Source organism: Salminus brasiliensis, chromosome 22, assembly GCF_030463535.1.
Source record: "Salminus brasiliensis chromosome 22, fSalBra1.hap2, whole genome shotgun sequence".
In the NCBI taxonomy this organism is placed as follows: domain Eukaryota; kingdom Metazoa; phylum Chordata; class Actinopteri; order Characiformes; family Bryconidae; genus Salminus; species Salminus brasiliensis.
The window spans coordinates 14,209,629-14,228,830 of NC_132899.1; the positions used below are offsets into that span (position 1 = coordinate 14,209,629).

General features: G+C 43.7%; 1 protein-coding gene across 5 annotated transcripts in view; it reads left to right on the plus strand.

The window, feature by feature from the left end:
• Positions 1–19,202, plus strand: part of arhgap12b (Rho GTPase activating protein 12b) — a 65,422-nt gene that overhangs the window by 30,572 nt on the left and 15,648 nt on the right. For all 5 annotated transcript variants that reach the window (XM_072666844.1, XM_072666843.1, XM_072666845.1 and 2 more), the window contains exons 3-5: positions 15,250–15,513; positions 18,715–18,855; positions 18,976–19,056. In XM_072666844.1, coding sequence (XP_072522945.1) covers positions 15,250–15,513; positions 18,715–18,855; positions 18,976–19,056 — 486 coding nt within the window. The remainder of the gene's footprint in view (positions 1–15,249; positions 15,514–18,714; positions 18,856–18,975; positions 19,057–19,202) is intronic.

The following is a 19,202-nucleotide window of genomic DNA, read 5'->3' on the forward strand; positions in this document are numbered from 1 at the left end:
TGTCTCTGATTGACACTTCAGTTTCACTATAGTTTCAGATGATATTCAGAGCTCAGATAAGGTTTAGGTTTGCATGAATCAAATTGTTGAACTCTTCATCCTTCCTGTGCACTCTCTATACTGAAAGGTATAACCCAAATAAGACCAAAACTGACAAAAAGACTAGTAGAAAAACTAACTAGGGGTCAGCACCCCCAAAACTGCAAGTCAGGTTTATGCGACACCTATACCAACATAAACAATGTTTTATTGTCCAGCTGAATGTAGCGTGTCTAAGAGGAAGAGATGAGGTCAGATGCTTTCTGAAAGGGGACGAGCACTGAGGCTCTACTGGCAGAGACCAGTGAGGGTTACGTCAGTGCGGTCACTGGCGTCACTTTGCTGATTATACCATAGACTTGGGTCTCATCATGTGAACATACACATTGTCTTGTGTGTGTGTGTGTGTGTGTGTGTGTGTGTGTGTGTGTGTGTGTGTGTGTGTGTGTGTGTGTTTCTAAGAGGCAGAATAGGGGCAGTACTGTTTGTGAGACCTGTGCTATATGTCCAGCTGGGGCAAGCATGGATATTTTTCGCTACACCAGCACCTGTCCTCGTGCTGCCCTATTAAGAGTAGTTTATCCTAGTTTTACACAGGAAAGCTCATTTTAGCTCATCTGCTGCTTTCAAGGAGTATAAAATAATGTGTTTGAAAAGTATTGGATGGAGCACCACCATCATTCCAGAGCCCAGTGTTAGGTGGGCTTTATACCTCTCTAGCCCACACCTGGCACTAGGCATGGACGCAGACAGGTTCAGATTTACTTGCTCTGTTTATCTGAGAGTCCTATTCAATCGGCAGTTTAGGGCCTCACATTTGGATGCCTTATTAGAGTTTTCAGGCACATTTAGTAGACTGGGTCATTCAGGTTTTCTCTCTTTTCCTTCTAATCTAATCCAACATGTTGCTAAACTCGCAATTATTGTGTTTGTTTTTGTTTTGCACCAGTCAGTGAGCTCCCACAGCGTCCCCTCCATGTGGCTCTCTTAAATGCGCATGGGGGACAAGCTTATTTGGCCTTGTACTAGATAAACACAGCACAGGAATTTGACACATCAGACACTTTTCAGACACTCATTTGGAGATACCACCCTCATTTGGAGATACCATCATTTTTAAAAACTGCAGTATATGGCATTACCGTTATATTGCCTTTTAATTTTCTTTTAATATAGTTGTGCATTAAATGGAAAACATCACATAGTTTACGAGTAATCTGGACCACTTTTATTAGTCCAGTCATCACAATACTTTCACACAAGGTGTAGGGAAGCTGGTGTTCGAGTTCTAAATAAAAAAATTAACCAAATAAAAACTTGCAACATTTTAATCTGACCCCAGAGATATACGTGTCATTACTTGCCATACTTAGCATTTAGTCAATTTGTTAAGAATCGTGCTTGAATTGAATTGGATCGAGTGAGATTTCCACTCTTTCCCCGTTTCAGCTGCATCAGCTGTTGCTGATTTTCTGCAACGCATTTGATCACAGTCTCTCAATTGATAATGCCCGTTCGACAGCCGGCACACCATGTAATCTGCGCCCATTTCTCAAACCGCTTTTTTGTCCCCTTGTCCTCCCTCCCTCGTCCCCTCTCTCTTCATTGTCTTGTCAGTGTGAGTTGAGGTTCTGAGGGCAGGCCTGGCTGAATAGCCATTGTTTGGTCTGTACCAAGGGCTGTTGTCTCCTTTTTGGTGTCCTTTCAGAGAGACGAGCAGCAAACCTCAACTCTAGAATGCGCTGCCAGCGCGTTTGTCCTGCCTAGAACAAATAGAAAGCAAAGAACTTTTGCTGGGTGTTATCAGTCTTTCTAGACAAAGCATGCTATTCTTAATCCTGACTCAGCTCCTCATGTTTTTGAGATAACGAGTCAGAGAATTGCTCTAATAAGCAACTTAATGGTTGTATAGGAATACACAGGCAACTCAGGGGTGGTCATACGAACATGCTTGTTTTTGCAGGACCACTGAAGCAGCCAAGACTACCTCGCATTACACAGACTGCAGCTGTACGAAGCTCTTTGTAGTGGTCAGCAACAACTGCTGGCTGAGCTGCAATTATGATCTGTGTGTGTTTGTGGATAAACATGAACTTCAAAGCCAACAGTGTTGCTGTATAAACTGGATGTAATATTCTGCACTCCAAATAACAGTGATTTCCAACATCAGAGGAGTGTATTATTGTAAGACTCTGGGATGTAGCGCACACTGAGAGGCCTGAGAGGGGCTGGACACTAGAGCTTCAGTAGAGCTGAGTGGACAGTAGAGCTGAGTAGACCAGTCTGGATAGCCAAAAAAGGCTGTTTTCATCATAATGAAGGAGGGGATCTATGGTGCATAAGTTTGTCTGATTCTCGAAGCTGTTCAGATCTTTCCTGCTGATCAAATCTGTGAACTCCCTTAACCTTAAATCTTCATGTTGTGTGTGGGGTTTGATTCCACATCCATCAAGAATGCACCATGCTATACCAAGATGGGTATGCTTAGGTACATTTACCTACCCACACTATATGGACAAAAGTTTATAGACACCTGCTCATTCATTGTTTCTTTTGAAATCGAGAGCAATAAAGATAGTTTATTATTCTTTTCTTGAAGTTACTGTCCTTAATGTCCAGGGAAGACTTTCTACTAGATTTGGAGATTTGCAGTGAGGATTTGATTGCATTCAACTTCATTTAATAGTGATAATGAGGTCAGGATGTTATATAATAAACACAGAATGGTTGCACAGCATAAGTGGCTCCAACTGGCTCCAAAGGCTGTTTCTATGTGGTCAATGGTAAAACATTTATTGTGGAGTGGTTGTTGCGGTGCCTCAGGTGGTTGTTAGGTTGTTTCTATGCAGTTGCAGTGGTCGCTAAGGTCATGCTGTGGTGTTGCTAATGTGTGCTCTAAAAGTGAACATGTGCATGTGACTGGAGCAGCAGTATAAAGCAGAATATAAACAATAATACACAATAATATTTAAATCTAACACCTTAGTAGTGCAACTGTGGACCTTTCAGAGGTGTGATCTGGTCTGTTTCTTCTGTAACTAATCAGAATTGACTCACAGAGGCTTTTACTTAGTTATGTTTTGTAATAACTACCCCAACCGAAGGTCATTCATTATTGCATTAGTGTAATTATGGTCAGGTGCCCTATTGACCTGTGTGGTAATGGCATGATATGCTATTGCTGATCCTCGTCCTGGGCTCACCTCAAGCAGGGCTGTTTTTACCCAGCTGTGGCTGCGTGCCACACCGCTTCTGACCTCTGTGTGGTAGCGTGGCCGAGTCAGCCTCACTCTGCCACCTTTACATAAGTCCAGAGCTGTGACCGTGCCACAGCATCAGTGACAGTGCCGCTCCCGACACCATCGTCATCACAGCCAAGCAGAGCCATCCACTGCCCCAGTAATTAGCTACAGCCAATGGCACAGCAGGAATTAACGAGGAATTAACTCGTTAGCAAGGCAGCTTAGGCCACCCAGGCCTGTCTGTGTGGACTGCCCGTAATTCTGTCTGAGAGGAGGGAGAGGTGTACAGCATACAGTCGCTGTTGTGACAAAACCTTGTATCTCTAAAGTGTATCTTGATGAAAGGAGAAGGTGAATCTCCTTATCTTTTTATATATCGGTCCAAATGTTTGTGGACACCGCCATCTAATTCAGCTACTTTAAGTCGCACCCATTGGTGGTGTCCCAATACTTTTGTCCGTATGATGTATCTGAACTCATTTGCCTGTTATTACTGCTATTGTGATACATTTGTGTCAATGAAATTGATATATGTGTAATTACAAAAGCTGGTCATAATGTAATCCAGCTGTAACATCACTAGTAGTTGTTATTACATGGTTATTACTTGCACTGTTAAAGTGTAACTACTTGGTTATAAGAGCAACATGCTTTTTGTTTTCTGGGAATGATGGCCTTCTTTCATTCGTCTGTAAACATAGCTTTGAAAGGGAAGGGTGGTCTCTGTATAAAGAGTTGTGAGGACTTTCTTTCAGGAATCGCTGTGCTTGAAGTACGTGCGTGTAGCTTTGCAGGTTTGCAGCTTGTCTTCCTTCCTTGTCTTCCTCTTTGTTCAGTTGTTCTTCAGGGGTCAGCAGGGCACGCTGCTGTCCTTCAGTACTCATGATCGTCTGCGTAACTCAGCTGAGGCCTCAGGCTAGGTTGACTGGTCATCTTAGAGGTCAGATGGGACGGGATTAGTGTTGTAGGCCCAGCTGCTGCTAAAGGCTGCTCCCTGCTGTCCTTGCATGCTCTAATAAGCATTTACAACATGTCCAACAAACACAAACACGCTCCATTTTTTTTTATACCTTAATTAAAAGGCACAGAACATGCCCTTCAGTAACTGACTAACTGCTCTCTAATTGCTTGAGGTTTAGCGCCTATCTAGTAGGGCTCAGTTTTCTGGCTAGGCATGCAATGTTGAACACACTAGTAGATGCACAAATGCAGTTATGTCAGCAGTCCAAAACATTGCACTTATATAACAACCAAGGCACAGTTTCCCAAAAGTATCTTCGTATTAGGATCCTCTTAATCAGTAGAGAGAGAGAGCGTTCATGTAAAAACCCTGCACAGCCTGGCAGAGAGCTGTGAAAACAGGCCATACCCAAAATGACGTTTACACTTTTAAAATTAACACCCACCCGGCCCACTATCGGAAGCTTTTTGAGATGCTATGGCTATTCTTGAGAATATGGAAGCGATGCTAAAGCTTTAAAAGCCTTTAAATAAAGCATTATCTAAAATCTGGGACATACTAGTGAACATACTGTGTGCCTGTTACAAGCTAAAAGCTAATTGGTCGACTTAAATAAATAAATGAATGAATAAATAAATCAATAAATACCACCAAGCTAATCCGGATAGCTTGACACTATGTTTCAGGGAGAGCCATGCTAGTGGAAAACGAACCAGGTACCCCGTACCAAAGGTGCAAGTAGTGTAGGTGCCATGCAGTGGAAGAGTGCCCATAGTAAAGCCCATTAATGCACAAGCGAAAATTTGCATTATCCTAGCACACAAAGAGCGACTATTCAAAAAGGGAATGTACTGAAACACTGCACATTCTTAGAAAGCAAGCTCTGGGTGAGTATGTGGGACACATGCAGGCACATAAACAGCTCGTTAGGAGTACTATCTTTCGGTTCTGAATAATTAATAATGGAATTTCATGGGGGACGATGAGAGCCAATCAGAAAGAAGGGATTTGCAGTTGTGATGGGACAAACCTTCTGCTGTCATAAATTTGGGATCAGCATCAAAGCTGGCTCCCCTCAGGGTATACACACACACACACACACACCTTCTCAAACACACACACACACACAGACGTGTGATACGGCCTGGAGCTCCATAGTCAGTCTCCGATCCTCTCGCTGTCTCACATTCAACCCCTGCATTCACTAGAAGCATGAATGGATGCTCAGGCTTTGTCGGTTGTAATGTGGGGAACCCGTGCTGGTACCGCTCTTCAGGATGCGCTCGGTTTACTTTGAGGTAAATATGAATATGTATGAAATGAAAATGTATTAAACAGATTCAGAGGCTTCATGAAAATGCCCCCTCTGGAAGTCAGATCACATTTAAGGGTGAAATCAGTCATTCTGTGCACAGCCTGAAGCGTAGCCACTGATCTGGAGCGTGAGATAATGAGTGCTTCAGCATATCTGCTCTAAATAACTCTCAGATATTAGCCTTAAACTGCGGGAGCTTTTTAAGGGTTTCTAAGTGTGTGTGTGTGTGTGTGTGTGTGTGTGTGTGTGTGTGTGTGTGTGTGTGTGTGTGTGTGTGTGTGTGAAAGCTTTTACAGTTTACTGCTTTTAAACATAAGAGAATATCTTGAATTCAGAAATGCTGTTTTATGACTTCACACACACACACACACACACACACACACACACACACACACACACACACAGAGAGAGAGCGAGAGAGAGGAAAGGAAAACAGACTGCCTATAGCCTCAGGTTTCTCTCTTACCCACAGTGTTCTTCACATTCATGCATTTTTAATGCAGTGCAATAGTAAACAGTGTAGTAATGCAGCAAACTCTCTCCTAGTTACTCTCTTCCAAACTTCACACACACACACACACACACACACACATACATGCTATCCTCCACTGCCTCTTTGACACAGTTTACTGATCTCATATTTGCTTGTAAACATGTTTGAGGTTTAAGAGTTTATGATGAGCTGATCTTTTGAGGGTTGTGTGTTTTGAAACCACCCCCCATCCCCCGTCTCTCTCTCTCTCTCTCTCTCTCTCTCTCTCTCTATCTCTCTCTCTCTCGCACTCCTTTCTTTCTGTCTCTCTCTCTCTCTCTCTCTCTCTCTCTCTCGCACGCCTTTCTTTCTGTCTCTCTCTCTATCTCTCTCTCTCTCTCTCTCTCTCTCTCTCTCTCGCACGCCTTTCTTTCTGTCTCTCTCTCTCTTGCACGCCTTTATTTCTCTCTATCTCTCTCTCTCTCTCTCTCGCACGCCTTTCTTTCTGTCTCTCTCTCTCGCACGCCTTTCTTTCTGTTTCTCTGTCTGTCTGTCTCTCTTTCTGTCTCACTCTCCTTCTCACACACTTTCTCATTCTCTTTCTCTCTCTCTGTTTCTAAGGTTAATTGCATGTCCATCGCCCATAGTATGAGCATGGTTAAACTCACTGAAGTGTGAAATGGAGCTAAAAGTCACCATAAACCTAAACGTACTCCCACTAAATCTCTCTCTCGCTCTCGCTCTCTCTCTCTCTCTCTCTCGCTCGCTCATTTTAAGTTGGCTTTGCTCTGCATGTGGTCCTATACGTACACAAAAACAAAATCCTAAACACATGGTGTAGACTGAGACTAGCTAGGATTGTGAGAACACACACACACACACACACACACACACACACAAACGCACGGCTGTCTTATCACGTTAAAGGGTGAACCTGGGGCCGCACATAAGAAAAGAGATGTGCGCACATGGCTCTGGGCGGGTCTTGGGGGTCAGTGCTGGTGTGTGTGTGTGTGTGTGAGATGTCACAGATGTGCTAATGGGGGTCTGAGTGGATGTGTCCTGACTGTAAGCAGTCGTGTGGAAATGTAGGTTAAGCTGGTCATCCATTATCAGAGAGCGAGAGGGAGAGAGAGAGAGAGAGAGAGAGAGAGAGAGAGAAGGAGAAGAGAAAATGGGGAAAATTTATCAACGACAGATGAGTAATAGGCACAGACTGGAAGCAGGGTCTTCCTTTACAACACGACCTAACCTGACTTCTAAACTCTAGTTTAATACAGCTCTACCATTAAAGGATTATAAGTGACCAATATAAAATGTGAAAGAAAACAATAATTTAAAATCTTACTGCTGCCGGCTGGGCAGTAATGTCCATTGCATTGCGGACATCAGATGGCACTCTGAACTCTTTATTTTATGGGATTAAAATAGCCAATACCCGATCCATGAAAAAATATGTCTGTATCTGCCTCGATCTGGATCCACCATATCAGATTGAGACATTTTAATAAAAAGTGGTTTGGCTCACTAGGTTGTATCTCCGATTGTGACAAGCTGACACATATCATGCAGCAGTGTGTGATCAGGCCACTCTTCTCTCCCAGTATGTAGGGCAGTGTGTGTGTGTGTGGGGGGGGGGGACTCTGGGTGGACTCTGGGTGTCCAGCTCTGTGTGTGTGTGTTTTAGTTCGGGGAGATTCCAGACTGGTTAGGGGACTCGTTCCGATGTTCATCTCTTGACGTGCTCTATAATGGAGTAATGGACTCTGCAGCACTCTGTGTGTGGTTTCTTGTTCCAGCTTAGAAAATTATTTTGAATGAGGGATCCCAACACCTCACTTCCATGGGTCACTGCTCTGTCTCTTTTTCTCTCTCTCCCACTCTCCTCATTTTCCTCCCCATCTCCCACTCTCACTCTCATGGCCTTAACCCAGTCATGCTCAAAGTGTTATGCAATCACTTCTCAAATAGTGTATGGTGGATTGTACAGACACACACACACAGCGTTAGCCTAAAGCAACACATTGTACACACACATACGACCTCAATAACTAAGCGAGGGACTACACACACACTCTGCAGTGTTTGCAGGCCCAGTGCTCTCTGTGTGTATGTATGTATGTATGTATGTATGTATGTGTATGTATGTATGTATGTATGTGTGTGTGTGTGTGTGTGTATATGTGTGTATATGTGTGTATATGTGTGTATATGTGTGTGTGTGTGTGTGTGTGTGTGTGTGTGTGTGTGTGTGTGTGTGTGTGTGTGTGTGAGGGTTAGGAATGTAGTGGCCATGTTTGCAAAGATTTCCACTTTCTTCTAGATGCTTGTAGACCCCCAGTGGTCATTGTGAGGAACTGCAGGCTGCTGGTTGATGGAGAGGCAGTGCTTGTTTCTAGGTGTTTTGAGTCTGTACACAGGATGTGATCAGAGCAGGTGGAGTAGTAAGTGAAGTGACTACAGTGCAGTCAGTAATTATTGGTGATTAGCTAAATTACTGTAACAAGTAAAAGTGCTTAAATGTAGGTGGGTGTGAGTGGCACAGTGTTTCAGTCCCATCATCAAAAGTTCCCTGGAAATGCCACAGCCATCCGTCACTGGAAGAGCATCACTGGCCTCTCTCCCCTCTCTCCGCTGCCCAGTGACATTGCGTCAGTGGCACTTTGAGAAGATGCACTTGGCTGAGGAAGACTGGCATATGTGGAAAAACTGTGTGTGTGCGATAACCACAGAGGAGCTCATTAGCATCCGCTAATCCAAAACCTCTCCGAGGCAACAGGCACGCTGCATCCACAATTACATCCACCAAATTAATGAATCATTTTAAAGCTGCACTCAGGTGTGTGAACACAAACATACTCAACACACACTCACACTCCCTCTCTCTCCTATTTAGAGTTGAATGTCTGTGTTTTGGTGCTCACTGAAAGCTTTGATTCTCTGTAATCTTCCCAGTACAGCTGTGCTTTAAGATGAGGAGTGTCAGGAACGATGTGTGTGAGTGTGTTTTGTGTGTGAGTGTGAAAGAGTGTTTTAGGCAGTATCCACATTCTCATGTGCCTGTAAAAGTGCTGCACAGCAGTGGCTGCTGACTTTTGAGGAAAATTACACGGAACAGTTACATCAGGAGAAGCTGGTCAAGACTGGGAATAAGCGTATATGTGATTGTTTGTAGTGTGTGTGTGTGTGTGTGTGTGTGTGTGTGTGTGTGTGTGTGTGTGTGTGTGTACGGGTGGATCAGACACAGCAGTGCTACTTATCCATGATTTCATGTGGCTTGGTAAAAGATGATCTTGACCACAGAACATACCGTAATGGTACATGTCCACTGCTCGCTGCTCAGGAATCTCAAACCAAAACCACAGTCTAACTCTCACCCTGATCCTACACTGTAGGGGGCTAAATAAGGTGAGACCAGAATGAAAGTTACATTACTTACACAATGTAAGAGTGTGCGTGTGCGGTTAATAATTTTTCTTTATATATATATATATATATATATAATTTGACTGTATCGAACACTATCTCTGCATCTGTGGTTTAGATTAAACACTGCTCTGATGTTTGCTTCATCCAGAGACAGACTAGGGTGTGCAGCATTCTCACTTCCTATTATGAGTGAGTGTGTGTGTGTGTGTGTGTGGGTGTGTGTCCGTGTTAGACAGGGGGTGGGAGATACAAACAGAAACGGAGAAATCACTCTTGTCCTTTCGCTACTGTAGAGTTGAGGATAGCTGGAGCAGAAGCCAGTCAGCCAGAGAGAACAGTAGAGCTTCAGTAGAGTCTCAGCATGCTCAGCTTCAGCACCTTTAAACGCTGCGGCCGAGACGAGGAGGACGATGAAGAGGTGTTTGTCTACAGCGGGACAGGAACGGTAAAAGAAAAATACAGGCTGTTGAGCAGTAGTTTAGCTGTGGCTTTGACTGTATGTTTATTTCTACAGTATGCTGTACAGTGCGATCACTGCTTGTTCACAGGCTTTTTTCTTTTGCTTCTGTTTTCCCTCTTATCCTCCTGTTTCCAGTGCCCTGAATATTCTTGCAATTATAAAGTTCATTCTAGTGTTTTTAACTTTCATAATCACATGATCGTTACGTCACTTTTCAAGGTATAATTCAGGAAACCGATGTACCTCGGGCTTGTCCTATATTATAAATGGGAACATCTCACTTGTTCTGATGCTTCATGCTGGTGCTCTACTTTCTTTTAGTGAGAGGGGATGTATTGGGACCGTTTACACACTACATTTCACACTCCTTTTTAAAAAATAATGGGGTTTCTGAGCAATGCTGTGGAAGAACCATTTTTGTTTTTATAAGAAACCATTTCTGTAAAAGAGAAGAGCATGAAGAATCTTTACATTCAGGAGTGGAGCTGGTAACCTCTAATTTGTGATGCAAATACATATTTATGGGCAGGGAATCTGGTATGTTTATGAGGTTATGAGTGTTTGATTTATATCTTTGTGTGTGGGTTTGTGCAGTAGGGTTGGGGTGGGCAGCAAGGCAGGCTTATTTATTTAGCACGTTTCAGACCCAGAGGCTGAAATGTGCCTGTGGCAGAGGCAAGTGTTTTACATAAAAAACATAGAAAAAACAGGGAATCGGGTCTCTGAGTGGGTCTCTGAGTGGGTCTCTGAGTGGGTCTCTCAGCGGTCTGTTGTTCTACCACTATGGCCCGGGGTAGCAAGTATAAATACCGAGCCATGCCGCTTTGCCATCAGCAGCCGAAGTCTGAGAGGGCACAATTGGCCATGCTCTTTCCGGGTGGGTAGATGGCTCTCTCTCGCCTCATCACTCTTGGGCATCCGGTAGCTGTAGCAGTGGAGCTGGGAACCTGGTGCTTTCGCCCAAGCGTGTTGGCTGCCTCTGCATCATTTCAGGAGCGTTGCTAGTGATAGCTATGAATATGTGGGTATTTTTTATATATTTTAAAGAAAAAAGAGGTTATTTAAAAAATGAAAAGTGCTTTAAAGAAAATGTACATTGACTGTGCTTGGTTTAGCTAATATCTTCCACTGACTGGACAAAAACAGGAGTAGATCCAGTACCATGCAGGTTTGTTCTGGTTTTTCTGCAGTGACATCCCTCAATGACACACGGTCAAGTCAGTCTAGGTGTGTTTAGGTATAACAACCAGAGAACCTGTGCAGGGCTGTGAGTGCTAAACACTGAACCACTGAACCAGATCATCCAAACACGAAACTGAAAGACCGATACACTTTTTCCAAAAGGAAAGATGAGAAATCAAATGTCCGGAATCTCTCTTTTGGAACTTTGTGCCACGTCGTCATTGAGGATATTGAAGAATTGAGCATGGAGTCTATTATAAAGGCATGTGGTGGTGTTTCAGTAAGACAGGAAGCTCCATGTGTTTCCGCCTATCAAAAGCTTGGATTCAACTAAATCATGCGTCTCAAATATGCCACCTGCCGGAAATCACTAGCCTGGGGCTTTTGGCATTCAAGAATTTACTTGGGTTGCTGTTTGTGATTATGGATCTCAACAAGGATCAAATAATGTTTAAACTGTGATATGATGTACCTTATATGTAATTGAACATACATTGGTGAATCAAAAATGTGACTGTTAAAGGCTGGCCTGGTTGCTAGGCTGTTACCATGTGTTTGCTATGGTGTTGCTAGGTGGTTGCTATGGTGTCCCAGGTGGTTGCTAGGTGGGGGCTTATTGCCATGTGGTTGGTTGGGTGTTACTGCTGGTGGCTCAGTGGTTAGAGTGCTGGGTTATTTATCACAGAGTTGTGGGTTCAATACCCGGGTCCACAAAGCTTCCACTGTTGAGCAAGGCTCTTAAGCCTATCTGCTCTGGGGGCTGTAGCATAGCTGAGCTATGCATACATGAGCATTTCATTGTACTGTACCAAGTGTATAGGACAATTAAGATACGTTATATCACATATATTTAGCACAACATCCACAGAACGCTCAGCTGGAACTGTGATTGGTCAGATAGCTAACAATGGTGATGGACACATTACAATGGCTTGGAGATCAGATTTTCTTATTGCAGCCTACTGCGGTATCAATTTTGTGATCATGATCTATTTTGCAGCCCTAATTTACACACTACCACTGTCTGGCTTCCAGTCACCTAAATGCATACAAGCAAACGGTCACACTCAAACAGCAGTAAGCCAGAGACGATTAGAGACTATTGGCTTGTTGCTGGTGTCTGCTCTCGCTGTAGGGCTGATGTAAGAACAGAGGCTATTTCTGTCCTTCCACTGCATGTCATTCAGGGTTTAATCTGATGGTGGTGAGTGTGTTTGGATTGTGCGCTGTGTTTTCTTTTCCGCTGTGTTCACAATGGCTGACGCCAGAGCAGCACTGCACCGCTGCTAGGCCTACTGAAGCCTGCTGTGATGAATGCAGCACAGCAGTGTGTGATGTTCAAACAAGTGGCTACACTGCTTAGTTCTCTTCTCACTGTCTTTCTAAACGGTCTTTTCACTCTCGCTTAGTCTTCCTTGATCTGCACCAGCTTGTCTCTGTGTGTTCTCTGTGGCCTCATTCTAAAAGACAGGTTTCTGTTTTCTGTAGAATTCTCCTTTTTCTTTCTGAAGCTGAGGGCTTCTGATAATCTGGTTTCACCAGCTGACGTTCTTGCTGTGCAGCTCAAGTGAAAGGTGCCATGTTATGCATTTATCCAGTGTTCCAACTTATTTGATGTATACAGCGTAAGCATGTGACTTTGGTAGGGGGGGGGGAAATGCTCAGATATCCTATTTTACAAGCCTAATTACCACCCTGTTATTTTGCCTGACGCTCCTTCTACAGGAGGATCAGTCTATTTTCACGCTTTCCACCTGCGTTGTTTAAATGGCAACGGTGTCAATGGGCATGGTGGTCTCAAAATGATGTGTGTTCAGGTAAAAGGTAAAGTGAATTGTCAACACAGACACATGCCCCCACTGGGTGCCCCCGCTTTACATAATTGAAATAGCAATCCGCCAAAGTCAGACGGCACCTGGCTCTTAAATGGAATGGCGAGTGACCTGCTGATTGGTTTATTGCAAGTTATGCTCAAAACTCACCCATGATTAATTTAGAGACTTAGTACACGCCTTTTTTGTGTGTTTCGAGCTGCACAAGATACTTTCCTGTTGTTGCGATAGCAAAAACACATTGACACACTGACTCACCCTAAATCAAGCTGTGCAGTTGACGGCTCGCCTAAAGATTGCTAAAATAGGGCCCTTGGAATTAGAATTTAGATTTGTCACTTCGTGACTTGCAGAGTACACTGCCTCGGAGGTAGTGTGTAATTTGAACCTCTGTGTTTCATTGCTGCTTAGTGTGTCTCACTTTGAGGTACTGTTGCCCAATACTGGCATGGGCTGGCATGCTCATGCAGGTGTTTTTGTCTCTATGTGGACAGAAATATTATCAAAAACGTAAAGTTTTTGTCTTAAAATATTCGGATATGTGTCTATTGGGCATAACAATCATGTGGGGGGAGGGGGGGGGGTATAATGAGTCCAGACTGTAATAAAACCTTGTTTCTGGGTTTTGAAAATATTTTGGTTTTGGTCTATTTTAGTCTGATTGTCTTTGAAGAAGAACACAACAGTGTTTAAAGGGTTCACTGTATGTCACTTCCATGGACTAAACTCTCATTTTTCGACCATGCCAACATAAATACAGTTTGACCCTCTAACCCCCCTTTTTAAAAGTCTGTTGTTTAAAAGCGAGAGAGTTTTGTTGGTCAGTTTTGTTTGGTTACATAACTGTAATAGTTGTAAATCACTTTGTTTATTGGATGGAATGTTTGGATTTTCACTAACCCCGTTAAGAGAGTTGCTCAATGTCCTCCTCTGTGGAACTCTAGTATAATCCGTGTCAAGCACAGCGAGTCCAGTTGCACATGGACACAGTGTGTTGAAATGTTTCTGTAGGCCATGTGATGTCTGGTGTCCATAGCAGCACTTCCTCTCATATCCAGTACTTCCTTCCTGTTGCCAGGTAGCGTTTTGAGTGGCCTCACATTTGTCTCGCCGTCCTCATGTCTAAACACTGCAGGAGCTGCATTATTTGTTCTGGTTGTTAAATGGCGTTTCTTTGTGGGCCGTTAGTAACAGTGGGCTCAGTCAGCGCTTGGCTCTGTGTGCAGCATCAGAAGAATTAGTAGACATTCCTTGGCCTGTTCAGAGCCTGACTTTTGGATCACATCTACAGCAAATTCAACTTTTACTAGGATATTTTCTTTTGTTCTGTGAGTGTCCTTGGATCAGCAGTTAGGAATTTGCCTTAAATGGTTCTTTGAGCAAGAATGTAAAACCACTGTAAATTCACTGTTCATTGAACTCACAAAAAAGTTGCTTTGCTTCTTCTGGTCATTTGTTCAATCCATACACAGAAGTGAAAGATGGCAGAAAATCAATTTGACTGTAGTTAAAGAGCCGGGTCTGAAACTGTGCCCTATTCACTATTCCCTACATCCCTAAATCCAGATCACTATATAGGGCACTGTTATAGGGGCCGATTTCAGGCACATTGTTGTGTTGAGTCTGAATGTCTTCCTCAGAGAAGCTGTGTATGAATCTTCAAATGTGCATTGTGGGATTGTTAATAATGGAAGCCCAAAGTAGGGCACTATGTATTGAATAGGACACAGTTTCTGAGGTCTAGGTGTAATGCCTCTGCTGGCTGGTATGATGTGTAGCTCTGCCCATCCCTATATGTTCCAATGACAATAAAGCCTATTTCCATCTCTTTCCATCTCCGGGGTCTAAACCCTTAGTTTGCTTTATTATAAGAAGGTGGGGATACACTTAATAATGTGGAATAACATGATGGACAGCCTTGGCTGGAAGAGACCACCATGTGCAGGACCTCCATCACGCCTTTTCTGTTCATTACCTGGAGTAGCTGAATTGTGCTGGAACTTACTTTTTTGTAGAGGAACTGCACTTTCACTGTTAAACCATTCCACTTACCGGACATACTGGGAATCCTGGAAGAAAATCCGCTCTGCCTCTGCAATGTAGGCTCAATGAAGGTGGTCAGAGACACACTTGAACTGGAAGAATGGGGCGGGTCTGCCAAATAAGTAGGCAAGTCTGGCTTCAGCTCGGGTAAATCTTGGCTTTATGTCCGTAGAACAGGAGGGAATGAAACCATGGCATTCATGTTTTCCACGGTCATTGGTCTTTACAGATCAGCCCTGAAAGTCATGGTTTTCTCTCTTTCTCTGCCCCATAGACTGTGTCCCCCACTGGACAGGGGCGGTCTGAGTCCCCCGTCTACACTAACCTGCAGGAGCTGAAGATCTCGCAGTCCTCTCTACCGCCCATCCCCTCCTCTTCCCCCCTGCATGTGCTGGGCGACTGGGAGACCCACAAAGACCTGAGCGGGAGGCATTTCTACTATAACCGTACCACCCAGGAGAGGACCTGGAAACCACCCCGGTCCAGAGATACCAACGGGGGGAGCCGCACAGACACGGCCAGCACTGGAGACATGGAGGTAGCGCCCCGTGTGCACGCACAGACACTCACACACATGCAGACACATATGTTATATGAAATATATATAGAATAGAAAAGCATGAATACAGTGTGGTTAAGAGGTTTGGAGTCAGAATTTTCCAACAGATTAAGCAATAAACAGTTCATTTATTAGTTTGTTCGATGGAGCAGCAGGTGTGTGCTCTCTGTGACCATGTGGGGGTTTTCTGGGTACTCCAGTTTCCTCCCAAAAACACAGGGTCGGCTAATTGACTATGCTAACTTGACCCTGGTCGTGTGTAAATGGGGCTGTGATGGACTGGTGACATGTTCAGGGGGTATTCCTGCTTTGTACACAATGATCCCAATGATTCTGGGTAGGTTCAGGGCCCACCGCCAGGGCCAGCCCAAGCCTTTATGGAGCCCAAAGGAGATTTTCATTTGGGGCCCCCCATACCACCACCTCAGCACCAGATGCTTCATCATTCCATAGGGAAAGATATTGCGCCCAGGCCTTTACCGACCACCCAAGCAGCGTGTATCTGCATTTGCCCACAACAGTGGCAGCAGCCAACAGCAGGAATTGATTAAGCTAGTATTTATGTGCCATCTATGAAAATAAAATAATATAAAATCGCTTTTACCTGTGTAATACCATTTCCGTTTTATTGTTCAATGTTGTTTTTTTAAATATGTATTTTTTTATCATGATATATTGGTGCTCTTAGTGGCCCCCTGGTGGCGTTGGGGCCCTAAGCGGCTGCGTAATGCGAGTATGGACCAGCTTGGGCCTGCTCTGCCCATCGCAATACAGACCAGGAAGAAGCAGATAAGCGGATTGATGGATGAATCTAATGGATCTGTTTGATTGATCAATCTGATGGATTTACATTAAATGGACAAAAGTATTGGGACACCTACTCATTCATTGTTTCTTCGGAAATAAAGAGCATTAAAAAAGAGTTTATCCCGCTTTTGTTGGCATAACTGTCTCTGCTGTCCTGGGAAGGCTTCCTACTAGATTTTGGAGCACTGCTGTTTGCATTCAGCGACAAGAGTGTTCGTGAGGTCAGGATGTCGAATAATCACCACCCCACCTCATCCCCAACTCCCCAACTCATTCCAAAAGTACTAGATGGAGCATCATTATTTCAGAGTCCACTGCTCCACAGCTCAATGCTGGGGAGCTTTATACCCCTCTAGCCCACACCCACGATTATATTTTGTCCCCAAAAAATGAAATATTTAGTATTGAATTGTTTAGTATATAATGTTTTATAATTTATTTTATTGTAAGTTGTTGTTGTTGTATAAATAATAATTAAGATAATGACCATTAATTCCAAACCTTTTTAAGGTGATATGGATACATGTCTATATCAGACATATGTATACATGCTCCCAAATTCCCAGACAGCCTCCGGACATGTCAGAGTACACCAAGTAGCATACTTTCCGTAAACAAGCCTCACTGTTGTGCCTCATAGTGCGCAAGAAGAATTACGTTAATGCAGATCTAGACACCCTCACACACACGTGCATTCACACAACACACATCTTCTGTGTCCACCGAACCGCTTAGCAATGTGCGGCCGCAGAAGTTAGAATGACGTCACTGATGCGTCAGTCGCACAATGACGATATTGTGTGGAGCCGTGGTAGTGTTATCGTGGGCAGCGTTGTATCGCCCACCCTTACGGCCCGCACAGTCTGAGTCAGCAGTTCATAACCCAGTCTTCTGCAGCCTCCAGATTATCCTATTATTGTTTCAATCCACCTGCTCACACATCAGCCAGGTAACCAAGGACTAAATACTGATTAACTAAAGACCTGATCTAAAACCTGACCGGGATTGAAGCAGAGACTGGCTGAGGGTCCCAGAGGACTGGATGGACTAGAAGTGAGTGTGTGTCTAAACTGGGACAGTGTTGAAGTAGGTCTGAATTCTATAATTAAAACTTTTGGGAACCCTTGCCAGATATTAAGGATTCACCAGAGTTGTGGCTGACCCAGCACGTGTGTGAAGGAGTGTGAAACATCTGTTATGGTGGAAACATGACTGGGAGAGGTTCTTCGAAGTTTTGCTGTGGTAACAGAGAGGAACTAATATAAGTTTGTGCCAGTGTTCCAGAGAACAGAATGTGCCCTGATTCTCTCTCTCTCTCTCTCTCTCTCTCTCTCTCTCTCTCTCTCTCTCTCTCTCTCTGTCTGTGTGTGTGTCTGTGTGTGTGTCTGTGGACATGCATGCTTCAGTCTTGTAAAAAAAAAAAAAAGAAAAGAGGAAACTTCTGTCCTGCCACAGTGGTGTAGTAGAGTATATGGGTTATAGTGTAACACTGCCATCTTGTGGTTGCAATTGGGTAGAACTGTCAGCTGTAACTATCAAATGCCATCTGGTGTTTGTACTTAAAGGTAGAAAGCATTATAGAGTATTTAAATTAGTTTGTTGGTGTATAAATAGTAACTATGTAATTGGTTGTGGTACATCATGTTTAGATGTGGTTTCACATATTTTATCTTAACTTTAAACAAGGGATTTCATGAGGGCCATTTCTTTTTGTCGATTGGTCAAGAAGTGTGCACACAGTAGAAAGGCAGCAAGGGTTTTCAGAGGATGGCACTATATTCCAGGGGGCATTGGATATAGTGCATTAGTAAAATGTTACATACATTTCTAAGCTCATACTTTTATTTGGCAGTCAGTGTTATTGCTAACCTAGTACTTAAGCATAATTACAGTAAAAGTCTACAGGAAAGGGGGTCTCAGAGTGGCTCAGAGGTGGTCTGCTACCACTATATCCCAGGGGCTCAATTTCCGAGCCATGCCGTTTTGTCATCGCAATTGGCTGTGCTCTCTCTGGGTGGGTAGATTGCGTTCTCTCATCTCTCTCAAAGTGATGCTGGCCAGCACAGGCGTCTGTCGCTTTCCTCAGAGCTTGCATGTATCAGAGATCTGTGTTATTCCTAGTGCTAGAGGGCGCTACAACCGGGTGAGTTAAGTGGCAATACCAAATTGAGAGAAAAAGGGGGAATTTTTTTTTTACAAAGAATAGTAAGTGTAAGCAAGTGTACATATTGAAGAAGATATTCCTACGTCTTGTCCTTCACAGATAACCGTAGTGTTTGAGCTTTTGTGGACACTTCTATCCTTTATTGAAATATTTTGAGTCTAATATTATTGACTTATTTACTCCCTTTCCCTATTCTCTCCCTCCCTTAGCTGCTGTCTTCTGAAGAGAACTGCCCGAGCACTCACTCCAGTCAGTCAGATAGTCAGTATGGATCGCCCCCTAGAGGCTGGTCTGAAGAACTGGACGAGCATGGCCACACACTTTACGTGTGTGAATACAACAATGAGAAGGTGCAGCTCCCTCAAACTAATTCTCCCATTGCAAATCATACAATATTAGTAAATATGATCAATCTTATTGATTTTAGATATCCATTAAGATTATTGGTCTATGTCTAATGTGTGTTTCAGTGGATAAAGCATGTGGATGAGCAGGGCAGGCCGTACTACTACAGTGCTGACGGGTCCCGCTCTGAGTGGGAGCTCCCCAAAGTAAGGGAAAAACACACACACGGACACACATATACACACACACACACACATACACACACACACACGCACTATTCTTACTAATCCATTAGTGATTTTAAAACACTGTTGTAGACTAATTGTTATTTACTACTATAAGAAGAAGGTTT